Consider the following 12864-nt stretch of genomic DNA (forward strand, 5'->3'; position numbering starts at 1 on the left):
CTCAATTGGGTGCAGCCTTACTGGTGCCTCAGGAGCACGGAGGGCACTGTCAGCAGTTCTGCCAGGTCAAAGCCGGATGCCCAGCTGCTTCTCCAGGTCCTTCTGCTCGCGCCCTTGTTCCTTCGCTCTGCTCTGGCTTTCAGGGCCGGCTTCGTGGCTCTCCCTGTAAGGCCCCTTTAGCCGGCCCCTCGGTCTGCAGTGCTCTTTCTGTGGCTGTCACAGCCAGGCCAGGCAGGGCCCCCTTCCTTTTTAAAAGATTTATTTATTTATGTTAGAGGGAGGGGCAGAGGGAGAGTGGGAGAGAGAGAATCCCCATCAAGTGGGGATCCCAACCCAGGGCTCGATCCGACGACTCCGGAGATCATAACCTGAGCTGAAATCAAGCATCGGACTCTTAACTGACTGAGCCCCCCAGGCACCCTGCAGCAGCCTTGTCTTTCGCTGGATTCGGCTCACACGTCTCCTCTTGTGAGAAGCCTCCGTGCCTGCTTGGGGGCACCATGTTGTCTCTTACCTCCACGCTGAAGGTGCGCTTTCCCTCGCTGAAGCATGGCTGCCCAGCTAACCCGTCTCCCCGGGCCCTCCCTTCTCCTCCTGCCAGCGCACGGGAGGCGCCCTCTCTGTGCTCCCTGCTCGCTGCACACGGGGTCGTAATCTCACACAGAACGTCGTCTCTACCATCAGACTGGACTGCCCTGGGCAGAGGGCCTGCTGCCTGCTGCATCCGGTGCCCGGGCATGGGGGTGTGGAGAGAATGCGAGGCGGCACGGACTTCAGGCCAATCCGCCACCTGTGTCCAGGCTGCAGCTCACCGGCCCTCCAGGCTGCGCACACAGATTGGCCCAGGGCACCCTCCCGGCTGCAAGTCCCCTCATTCAAGGCCCAGGGCCCAAACTGCTTCCAGCCCCTCTCCTGACCCCATCCCTTCTGCAAATAAAAGACACCCTGTTCTTTCCACTTTGCACAAAAATGTATTTCTGTGACATCCCAAAGTACAGACATTTACCCAGGCCCCAGGTGGTAAAGCAACGCGATGTGAACTCTGCCCAGGGTCTGGGCAGGGAAGGGAGGGGCAGGTGTGGCCTGTCCGCCATGTTCAGGAAGCGCAGGGCAGCTACCCCCTTCCCGGGGCTGGCAGGGGCAGACTGTGGGGGGAGAAGGCCTGGTGCCTCTTCCCTGGGCTGCTCATCCAGCCTGTTCTGCCTCGAGGCAGAAATGCTAGGAGAATCCAAGAACAGGCCCAGGGAAGGAGGAAGGAAAAAAGGTCATCCCCTGGGGGATGCCTGCAGAGTTGGCCCTGCTCCCCCAGAGCCTTGTTCTGGAAAGGCCGCCTCGCCGCCGCCTGTCTCCAGAGAGCAATGCAGAGGTACATCAAGGGAGGACCACAAGATATTTCAAGATACATTTGCAGCTCACACTTCTCTGAAACACAGCACAGAGGTTCCCAAGGTAAAGCCTGGGGGCAGGGAGGAGGGGCTCAGAAGGGCCACGTGGGGCCACTGCAGGCTGTGCCCAGTGCTGGTCTGGAAGCAGCTACCTGTTGGCTGCGGGTCCGGCTGCAGTGGGGACCTCCTGCCTCACCGAGAGGCATGTGGGGTCCTCCGGGCAGCGGGGGTGGTGTGTGTGTGTGTGTGTGTGTGTGTGTGTGTGTGTGGTGGGGGGTAAAAGAGGCCGGCTCAGTTCTGCTGGTGGGGTGCCTGGGCACCATGGGTGCTGCGGGCAGGGGAACGGCTGGGGAGTGAGGAGCAGGCCGCAGGCCCCAGCGGTGCTGGCTCCCAGGGCTGGGGCGGGTGCGGAATATGTTTGGCAGAAGGGGCAGTGGAATCTGCCTGAGTTCTGACCAGCCCTGGGCTGGGGCCTTCAGTAGCCTGGGACCTGGTGGGAGACCAGCAGGCAGCCTCTATAGCAGCGTGGCCTCAGGCAAGTCTGGCCAGAGAACCGGCAGGGGGCCAACGGGAGCCCCACTCCTGAGGGTCCTGGGGGCTGGGGCCGCCTGAGCACTCACTTCCTTACCCCGGATGGCCGACGGCTGGGAGCACCAAGGCATTCGGGAGACCCAGTGGGGCTAGATTTCCTCCCAAACCCTATCAGCCACACCCAGGAGCCCGGATGGTGTTCTCAGGCTTTGGTGGCTGCGTTAGGGTGCGGGAGTGGGCTTTCAGAAGCCTGCTGCCTCTCCTAATGGGCGGCGAGGCCAGGGTCTGAGGTCACTGGGAAAGGACCGGACTCTCACCACGTTTGAGGCATTGAGTCTTGGGGGGGCGGGAGCGAGTGGCAGCAATGAAGGCTTGGAGTTGGGGCTTGAGAGTGGCCGAGGAAGCTGCGGGGACTCAAGGAGTGTTCTTTTGTTTTTGTACAGAAATCATACACACAAAACTTCACACGTCCTAACCAAAAAAAATAATATATATATATATATATATATATAATATATATATATCTCACTAATGTTAAGGAAAAGCGTCGGTTGTGCAAAAGTCCCCGTGTCCCTTCATCCATCAGGAGGCTACCCGGAGGCGGTCTGCCCGCTGGGCTGCTTGAGAGCTTCCTCCCGGCCTTGTGGTCCAGAGCAGCGGCGGCCGTGGGGGCGGAGGCCTCTATCTGGACGTGTCCATGTTCTCCTCTTTAAAGTTACTGCAGTGCCCAATCACCTTGCTGGAGACCACGGGAGAGAGGATCAGAGGGCGGCCTTGGGTCAGGTAGGGCTGGCTCCTCCCGGCGGGGGAGGCCACTGGATTTGGCAGCCAGTGTCAGCATTGATGCTGATGTGAGCCAGGAGGTGTGCTGGGGGGTGGGGGGTGGGGGGCGGGGGGGGGGGTGCTGGCACGTGTCGAGTGCCCAGGAAATGGCACCTGCGCACACCAATACGATCAGCCCCCTGGGCCCCCTCCTTCCTCCCTAGGCCCCTCCCCTTCCCTGCCTCTCAGCCCCAGGGCCTCTCTGGTTAGGGGCGCCCCTGAACTGGCTCGCACCTGACCTTCCCAGCCCTCTCTGCTCCTTTCTTGAGCGCCACCTGCCTTCTTCATGTTCTCCCTGCCTACTGGGGCGGCGTACTCGTGGTCCCCAAATTGCCTGCGCGCCAGATTCCCCCAGAGAGCCTGAGCCCGCGGTGGTCCGGGTAGGGCCAGGGCAGCCGAGCCAGTACGAGGGCCCCTGACACCCTCCAGCAGCCAGGGCCAGTGCTGCGGTCTCAGGAGCCGCCACTGGTGCTCAGAGTCCCTGTCTCGTGCCCTCCCTGGACTGACCCATGAGAACCGCTGGCACTGCAGTCAGATGTCGCCTGGGACCTCAGACGGCCTTCCTGTCCAACACCACGCCTTTGGGTTGGTGGGGAGCAGGGGGTAGTTCTCACTGCAGCCTCCATGTGCTAAAGAGGAGCCTATGCCTCTTAGGAAATAAGGGGTGCCCAGAGTGGGACAGGAGTGGGATAGGCGGAGTGACTTCTCAGCTCCCTCTTAGTGTCGCTGGCACCTGCTCAGACAGGCTGGCTGGCTCAGATATGCATCTCGGGTCTTACGGAGATGTTCAAAGGGACTGTGGTAGACGTTCAAAGGGACTGGCAGCTCTACCATGTGCATGGCCTTCACACCTTCACTTGTGCAAACCCATTCTCACTCGCCGGCCAGTTCTCTCGAATATTCTTTACCACGTCGTGTCCTCTCTTGTTGGAAGGTCTTTGGCCAAAAATGATGAATTCTGACCTGACTTGCTAAGGGCCAGGGAGGAGAGGATGGAATTTGCTGGGAGTGAGAGATGAAGCTTACAGAGGGCAGTGAGGCCCTGTGCGGGCTGCACAACGTAGTTTCTGGCCACACTGTGGCCAAAACGACACTCAGGGAGGGCCCTGACCCCGTCCCCCTGCTCCCCCACACCGAGGCTGCAAGCAGAAACACTGCCCATCTCTTACCGGGCCATTTCCTTTGTCTCCTGCCGGGCGGTGGCCATCTTGATCATGTCCCTCAGCAGGGGCAGCCCTCCTTCTTTGATCAGCAGGGGGCAGTACTTGTCGGCTGCGGGGAGGGGCAGACAAGCAGATCAGCTCAGACTTCCAGCAGCCTGGGGCCCAGAACCCACCCTTGCTGTGAGGGCCACCCTCCCTGAGGGGTTGGGGGAGTAGGGACAGGCCTGGGGGCAGGCGCTGCTGCACCCGGGAGCCAGCCGACTCGGGGAGCAAGGGGTGAGTCCTTGGAGAAGGCCACTTTGGGACGCGGCCATGATTCTTTCCACAGTTTACCCCATGGAAAATAACACCCAAACCAGTGGCTTCTTTTCTCAGAGATTTTATAGAAATAAAGATTCCTAAGCCCAGCCCTTGGGTATTCTGAGTCAACAGACCCAGGAACCTGTATTTATTTGTATTTTTAACAGTAAACTACCAGCTGATGCTGGTGGCCAGCCAGGCTGGAAACAGCATTCCTTCCTATGATTGGGTGGTTCACAGTCCATGGCAATAAAGAATATTCTAATGCTTAGGATCCTAGGGCTTTAGGCTCCATGGAGAACACGGGCACTTGAGTGCAGCCTCCCCACCCCTCCACCCCCGCCCCCTCCACGCAGCTCTGTGTAGTCAGAGTCACTTTTATGCTCTGCATTTTACAGATGAAAGAACCGAGGCTCAGAGGGAGGAAACAATTCATCCAAAGTCACTCTGGAAGTTTGTCCAAGGGAGTCCCAGCTCAGGGCTCTTGCCTCTGGACTACACTGCCTCTCCAAGGTCAGGGGCTACACTTTAGTAAGACCAACCTCAAGTAGTAATGAAAAAGGCTGAGCCTTATCGAAGAGCTGGTATGGGCCAAGCACTGTTCCAAGCATTTTTTATGCCTTACTTCACAGCAATCCTATTTTTATCCCATTTTAAAGAAGAGACAATTGAGGCACAGACAGGTTGAGAAAACTGCCCCACATAATACAGCCACAGCAAGCGGAGAGCCGGGGTTCAAAGCCAGATGTCTGCCCCCAGAGCCTGCACTCCGAGCCACTCTGCTAGTTAACAGTGCTGAGCTAGTTAACAGGATCCAGGCACTGGCCTGGGCACTTCGTGCTGGTTCTCTTTTCACATCAGTCTTATGAGGTCGGCATTATTGATGTCCCCATTCTACAGGGGAGGAAACTGAGGCCCAGAGATGTTAAATAACCTGCATGAGGTCACATAACCAGCAAGAAAGAGATTGAGGGTCAAACCTCATCTGTCATCAAGGTCTCCTCCCCACAAAGCCACCCAGCATATAGGACACTCTCCGAGGAATCAAGTTAGAATTATTTTAAAGTTCTCTCCTGTTCCTGTGGGAGTCTGTTTCCTCGGCGGCGCTTAGTTCTTTGTTTGGTCTTATTCTATCCCACAGAAGACACGGAGATTTTTGACTCTTCCCTTCTGGGGAAGCAGGAAGCATTAAGCAGGCTATCTGGGAACTCTGGACGGCCCATCGGGCCTGCCAGACTCGTTTCTGGTGATGAGGCAGGGCCAGCCATTATGCTGGGCGTCCCGCAGAGGCTGGAAAGTGGAGGGCTGTGCTCCCGGGTACAGACTCTGCACCCCAGTTACAAGCTCCCCGGGGGCAAGTGTGCTTGAAGCCCAGTGAGCAGCCCCGTGTCTGAACAAAGGGCGAGTGGATACTCACGGTAGACAGACACGAGGTTGTACAGGGCCCAGGTGGCCCAGTGCTGGCTGACAGGGGAGATGCCCTGGGGAAGGAGGCGAAGAATTGGCTCAAATGACCTGTAGAGAGAGGGGTCAGGGTCACTTCTGCTGCCAGGGGTTGGGGGAGTGCCTCCTGCCTGCCGGAGAGCTCTCCTGCCTGGAGCGGCCTACGCACAGCCCGAGAGCCGGCTAGTAGGCTGCAGCAGAGGCGGAGGCATCGGGCCCTTCAGGCTCCACAAAGGAAGCTCACTCGGGAGAGAGGTCAGGGCGGGGGCACGCAAGGGTGGCAGGAGGGAAACAGATCATGTGGAGAAGAAACAGGGGACCTTGGCAAGGAGGAGAGAGCCGGTCTTGGGGAGGCAGGGAGAAGTACCCTGAGAAACAGAAATGACACCATACTTCTTATAGAGGCGTTCTACAGGCCGTCTGGAGTCATGGTCCCAGAGACTGAAAAATGTACATGCAAACCCCCTGGGCCAGTGTTTCCACCTCACATCTCCTTGGGAACGGCAGTCACCGGAGCACAGACAAAGCCACAAGCACAAGCCTGCTCCTCCCAATATGGGATTTCTTTTCCTTTTTTTTTTTTTTTAAAGATTTTATTCACTTGTTGGAGAAAGAGCGTGCACAAGCATGGGGAGTGGCAGGGAGACGGGGAAGCAGGCTCCCTGCTGAGCAAGGAGCCCAATGCGGGACTTGATCCTAGGACCCTGGGATCATGACCTGAGCCAACTGACTGAGCCACCCAGGCGTCCCCCAGTATGGGTTTTCGAGGTCAGGGTCAATCAGTACAAGATGGTCCATCCATACCCAGAAAGTGACCCAGTCACAACACAAGGAGGGAGACCTATACCTTGTGGCTGCAAATCCAGCCACAAGTCAGGAAGAGGTGATGCCCACTGCACTGCCAAGAATGAAGCTGGTGCAGAGGGTAACTCCTGCGAGGGAAGGCGCCAGACTGTGAGAAGAGTTTCTCTGGTGGAGTGAGCTCAAGAATGGTTTTTGTGGGAGACCGCCTGGGGGGCTCAGCCATTAAGCGCCTGCCTTTGGCTCAGGTCATGATCCCAGGGTCTTGGGATCGAGCTCAGTGTCCGGTTCCCTGCTCGGCAGGAAGCCTGCTTCTCCCTCTCCCACTCCCCCTGCCTGTGTTCTCTCTCTCACTGTGTCTCTGTCAAATAAATAAATAAAATCTTAAAAAAATAAATGGTTTCTGTTTGGTTCCCTGGTGCGTGCTGGTATTTTCCTCTTCTTTTCTCCTCCCACAGATAAACCCTCTCAAATGCTTGTAAACGGCTTTGGGTACACATGGGTGTGGATGTGCAGGAAAGGTGCAGTCAGCTTTCCGGGTGAGGTGTGTGCTGTGCGGGGACTGTCCCTCAGGGAGAGTGACAGGGGATGAGAGGAAAGGCCTTGTTGGGAACGAGCGTCCCCCTCGGACCCCTCTCGAGCACCCCTCCCTCCCAGCGCCGCTCCGCACCTGTAATTGATGTTTCTCCGCGAGTTGATGTCCCAGCTCTGGATGGCGGCCCACATGCGCTCCTCTACCTCCTCCCGCTGGGGCTCGCAGATGCCCCACGCCTCAGGCCCATCGAACATGATGTGGGAGAGGACGCCGCAGGCGTTGTACGAAACTTCGATCCCATCAGCCTTGCTCTCCAGCAGATTGCTGCCAAGGGGAGAGAAAACTCCCTCCAAGTCCCTCTTCCGACACCAGCTGCTGGACCCCAGCTTACAAACTGGAGAGGTGTTGCTGACTTATCGCCTATTATCCGTACCCAGCAATTATTCTAAAGATCTGAGGTTGCCGAAGACACAGCTACAAGAGGACCATTTATGGAGGCTTGAGGGAAACCACTTGTAGACAGAAGGTGACATTTCTAACAGAGATCTAGGCAGAGAGTGACTGCTGCAACTGAACACAGACTACAGCCCTGAGCATCCTGGCAGCCAAGGCAAAAAGGGAAAGGGAAGAAATACCAACCTGAAGACACTGATGAACTGGGAAGTCATTAGCTGCGGCCGCAGCTCCTTCACCTCGGCCACGTTCCCCAAGAGTCCTAGCATGTTCCGATGCAGTTCTTGCTTCTCTGGGAATTCCTGGCAAAATGAGAGCCATTGGGGCCAGGTCAATTAGTACTTAATTAGTGGCTGGTATGTTTTGTGTTGAAGTGTCTGGTACTCCTAACCTAGAGACTTTATGGGTATCTGGCCACTGCACCTAGACAAAGAGGGGGAGCAACACGCTGTCCTCACACCTTCTCCTGCACCGAGTACAGTGTGGGGTACGTACTCTATGGGATTAAGAAGGGTGCCGGCCCCTTGCTACCAAATCAAAGGCTGAGTGGAGATCTGACCTATAAAATTCCGAAGAGAATAAACATGGTTCTATTTGCCAAAAGCTCAAATATGAATTGAAGGGAAACTGCGTAGAAACTAGAGCAAGAAAATGAAGGATGAGTTTTATCTATTTTTTATAATTGCTACCTTTATTTATTTATTTAAAGAAAGCTCTATGCCCAACGTGGGGCTTGACCTCACAACCCTGAGATTAAGAGTAAGTCATATAAATGCTCTCCCGACAGCCAGCCAGGTGCCCCAAGGATGACTTTTAAAAGATCATCCTAGGGGCGCCTGGGTGGCTCAGTGGGTTAAAGCCTCTGCCTTCAGCTCAGGTCATGATCCCAGAGTCCTGGGACTGAGCCCCACATTGGGGCTCTCTGCTCAGCAGCGAGTCTGCTTCCCCTCCTCTCTCTCTCTGCCTGCCTCTCTGCCTACTTGTGATCTCTGTCTATCAAATAAATAAATAAAATCTTAAAATAAAATAAATAAAAGACCATCCTACTGGACAGAATCCTATCTAGCTGACATCCCAGGGAACCCCAGCCAGACTGCGGGCCGCCGGAGAAGCGCTGGGAAGAAGCATGGGACTTGGCTTTCCCTCAGGGGCAGGCTCTGAGACAGGGGCGGGCCTGGGAGTCGGCCCGCTGCCCTGCTGTGGGAACCACGGGGGGAGGGGCTGCTGACGGATCTGCCGGGCGGGACGCCTGGGGACAGAAGAGCGGCTGTGAGTGGTCAAGGAGGCCGCCACCGCTAGAGACGGGCAGTACCTTCAGGCAGTCCAGGAAGAGCTTCATGCCATTGAAGTTGAGGAACATCTCACAGTTGTCGGGAGTCTCGTCCGTGATGTTCCACAGGGCGCTCCAGGAGAACTCCATCACCTGGTCACACTGAAGGGAGAGGACACCTCAGCACAGCGGCCTGGAGGGCCCGCAGGCTCCTGGCACCCGTGAGGGTGCCCCCTCACAAAACATGGGTCTCCTCCAGGGGCAAACCAGCCCCTCTAAGGGGAGGGGAGGGGCGGAGGAGCTTCATGAAGGCTCAACTTACTATCTTGTCCAGCAGCTTCTTCTGAATCAGCTTCAGCATGGTCTGTGGGCAGAGAATAGAACTTGTGGGGGGCAGGGCTCAAGAGGTACTGTGTCCCCCAAGACCAAGACGGAGAGGGGGAGCCAGCCCTTCCACTCTTGGCTAATGCATCCCGACAAGACCGAATATAAAACTATCTGGTCTGGGGGGCCTGCAACCCACAGACGTGGTCCCTAGCCTCGGGAGGCCTGGGGGCTGGTCCAGCTCGGGCCTGGCTCCCTGTGTAGCGCTGCGCCTGGCCCTCCCCTCTGTGGGCTCCAGCCTCTCCATCCAGCGCGAAAGAGGAGGAGACCAGATGCTCCTTCCTCACCCTTGCCTGCCACCTTGTGCCAGGCCCCACTCTAGAAAGTGCTGGGGAGGTCATGCTGGAAGAAGGAACAAGCATAGTGTCTTTCCCTGCAGAACTCACAACCCAGTGGGGAGGCCGACATTAAACAAACAGTCCCTCAGACACTTATTTAACCCCAGTGAGAAAGACCTAATAGGGGACCTGGTCTGAGGAGCCAGGAGGGGCTTGAACGGTGGGACCAAATGCGCGGCTGCAGCGGCCGTGAGAGGATGCCAGAGTGTTCTGAGCGGAGCAAATCTACGGGGACGTAAGCTCCATTCATGGTGAGAAGATTTTTCCTCTGGTCTAGCCTAAATCCGTCATGGGGCAGGGGGGCTCTGGAGAAGGGGCAGCTCGAGGGCACGCACCACAACGAAGCCCATCTTGCCCACGGCCTCCTTGTGGTCGTTGTCCACTTGGCAGACCAGGGCATTGCACAGGTGCACGGCGATGCGCTGGATCGACTCGTCCTGCCGCGTGGGGTTGAGGATGCTGAGCAGGAGCTCGTTAACTCGGCGGTACTGGAACTCCAGCTCCTCGGGGATGCTGAAGTTACAGAGGGTCAGACAGCAGTTCCGCTGGACCTGGGGGGATGGGAGACAAGGGGAACACAGTCAGGGCTGGACTCCGGGAGCTGGACTCCAGGGGCGCCCTAGAGGTGTGAGATCATCTGGAGCTGTGGTGGTCCAGGAAGGCTTTCTGGAAGAGGAGACTCCAAGGCTTTTTTTTTTTAACATTAAAATAAAAAAAAGTGAAATATAATCTTCATACAGAAGAGAGCATAAAACAAAAATGTATGGTTTTATGAGCATTTATGAAGCAAAAAAACCTTTTTTGGCAACCATGGAACCCCCACCTGGGTCAGGAAATAGAAAACTGTCAGCATCCAGAAAGCCCCGCAGGTCCCTTCCTGGCCTTCAGTTCCTCTCCCCACTAGAGAGAACCACCGTCCCTGCGAGTCCCCACGGAAGGTTTTCCAGCATCAAACAAGCTTACTCTTGTTTACCACAGGTTTGTAAGAGCAACTATGTCATCACGAGCAGCTGAAAAGCATTCATTTGTTCACTGTATCACGGTCCTTGAATATACTGGCCCATCCCACCGTTGGTGGACATCCAAGGGGGCTTCAGCGTGTGGTAACTTCCAACGATGTTGCATGTTGGCGTCCACGCACAGCGGCTTCTGGGTCACACGCGCCATGCATGTCTTCAACTTGACCCGGTGACACCAGACTGTCTGCCGAAGTGGCTGCAGGCTCTACAGTCCCAACGGGCAGAGCGGGAGGCCTCACGCTGCTCGACAGCTTCAATTCCTTTTTGCGCTGTCTATGGGCTTTTTTTTTTTTTAAAGTATTCTTGGAGCATTTGCCTGTGATTTAATCTTCTTCCATCCTTCCTCAGATTTTGGCAGATCACTGCACTTCATTAATTATGTAATTTCAGGGGTGTATCACTCTTAGCTCTTTTTTCCCCTCAAATACACATATACTTTTTAATCTGAGAAAAATTTTATTTCAAATTACAAGAGACAATACTTACTCACCATAAAAAGTTCAAATAGTAGTATTTGAGAGAAAAGTTAAAGTCTCTCACTTTATTCCCCAAAAGTAATCACAGTTAAAAATTTGGTGCATGTCCTTCTAGACTTTTCTAACATGTAAATACAAATATATATTTGGGGGAGGGGTGAGGCAAAAAAGATATTATACACACTGCTCTAAAACCTTTCACTTATCAACATGCAGTGGACATCTTTCCACATTAGGAACGTGCAGATTTGCCAGAATATCCGATTGTGGGGGTATGTTACTTCTCCAGGTCCCAATAGCTAAAACATTCTGGTTTCCTCTACTTTATTTTTATTTACTTATTTTTAAAATTTTATTTATTTTTTTGACAGAGACACGGCGAGGGAGAAAACAGAAGCAGGGAGCGTGGGAGAGGGAAAAGCAGGCTTCCTGCGGAGCAGGGAGCCCGATTCGGGGCTCGATCCCAGGACGCTGGGATCATGACCTGAGCCAAAGGCAGGCGCTCAACGACTGAGCCACCCAGATGCCCCTCCTCTAACTTATTTTTAATTAAAAAGCAAAGATGTGATCTTTTTCCTCTAAAAAACATTTGAATCATGGAATACATAGGCCCAAAGATCAATGCATTTACAGTTTTGGCAAATTCGGCCAGTTGGCCTCCAAAAAGGCGGTACAATTCCTACCTCAGCAGGGAGAAGTATGCAGAAGTCATCTCCCCTGACCTCTGTCAACATTGGGGATCCTCGGTCTCTTGAGATAAAATGTGGTACCTCACCATTTTAATTTCCATTTCTTTGATAGAGTTTATGAATTTGTTTGGGAGTCTTCAACTAGCAATTTTGTAAAAAAACAAACAAACAAAAAACACACCCCTTTTACCTAATGATAAAATCAATCTCAAGGTAGAAAAAGGTTGCTCTAAGGTCTGGAGTTGGCAGGCAGGGGGAAAGCAGGCCTTCTCACCCTTGCAGAGACTGTATCTCTACTATAGCCTTTCTGGAGGATAATTCAAGACTACGTCCCAAATGCTTTAAAAATACACCTACCCATTCATGGCCCCGGCAATGGCAATTTTAGTCACATATTTTAAGGATTATCAATTGAGTAGAGTCAGGAAAGCCTTCTTTGAAATAGCAAACAAGAAAAAAGTCACCTAAATGTTTGCCCACGGGGGGCCAACTCCACAACTGCCACCTGGGCCTGTGGGGCAGCCTGGCCTGCTACTCTGTGGGGAAAGGGCCTGGCCACTGCACCCCAGTGGCTTTCCCTGGATAAGGACACTGAGCATTATGCTGACAACTCACTTTGTAGTTAACACATTTTCTCTTTCTTTTCTTTGTTTTTCTTTAAGATTTTTTTAAAAAGATTTTATTTATTTATTTATTTGAAAGAGCAGAAAACCATAAGCAGGGAGAACAGCAGGCAGGGGGAGAGGGAGAGGCAGACCCAGGCTGAGCAGGTAGCCCAAGGCAGGACTCAATCCCAGGACACTGGGATCATGACCTGAGCCCAAAGCAGATGCTTAAGCAAGTGAGCCACTCAGGCCCCCTGTCACATTTCTGTATCACGGTCGACCATCAGACAGCCCGAGGGTTAGGGGCTCCAATCTCCTCCCCACCTGCCGCCAAGCAGCTGAAAAGCCACCTGTAACTTCTGACTCCTCCCAGAACTTCACCACGAAGAGCCTACCTTTGACTGGAAGGAACCCTTCCTGATAACGTCTATAAGTCAATTGACACGTTTTGCATGTGATATGTGTTATGTGTCGTAGTCTTGCGATAAAGTAAGCTAGAGCAAAGACAATGTAAGGAAATCATTAGGAGGAGAAAATACACTGACGGTGTCATCTGTATTTGTCAAATAAAATCTGATCCAGGGGTGTCGGGGGCTGCTCAGTCCGTTAAGCGTCCAACTCTTGATGTTGGCTTAAGTCATGATCTCAGA

At 54.2% G+C, this 12864-nt stretch overlaps 1 protein-coding gene across 5 annotated transcripts in view; it reads right to left on the minus strand.

Annotated features, from left to right (window-relative positions):
- Positions 1-948: 948 nt before the first annotated feature.
- ZER1 (zyg-11 related cell cycle regulator) overlaps positions 949-12864 on the minus strand; it is a 30462-nt gene continuing 18546 nt past the window's right edge. For all 5 annotated transcript variants that reach the window (XM_004757158.3, XM_004757159.3, XM_004757157.3 and 2 more), the window contains exons 9-16: positions 9761-9976; positions 9026-9067; positions 8746-8865; positions 7620-7735; positions 7116-7304; positions 5619-5716; positions 3908-4010; positions 949-2655 (exon numbers count right to left, since the gene is read on the minus strand). In XM_004757158.3, coding sequence (XP_004757215.1) covers positions 2598-2655; positions 3908-4010; positions 5619-5716; positions 7116-7304; positions 7620-7735; positions 8746-8865; positions 9026-9067; positions 9761-9976 — 942 coding nt within the window. In that variant the 3' untranslated portion in view covers positions 949-2597. The remainder of the gene's footprint in view (positions 2656-3907; positions 4011-5618; positions 5717-7115; positions 7305-7619; positions 7736-8745; positions 8866-9025; positions 9068-9760; positions 9977-12864) is intronic.

The sequence above is a fragment of the Mustela putorius genome, unplaced genomic scaffold (assembly GCF_011764305.1).
Source record: "Mustela putorius furo isolate JIRA1106 unplaced genomic scaffold, ASM1176430v1.1 tig00000596_pilon_pilon_pilon, whole genome shotgun sequence".
Lineage (NCBI taxonomy): Eukaryota > Metazoa > Chordata > Mammalia > Carnivora > Mustelidae > Mustela > Mustela putorius.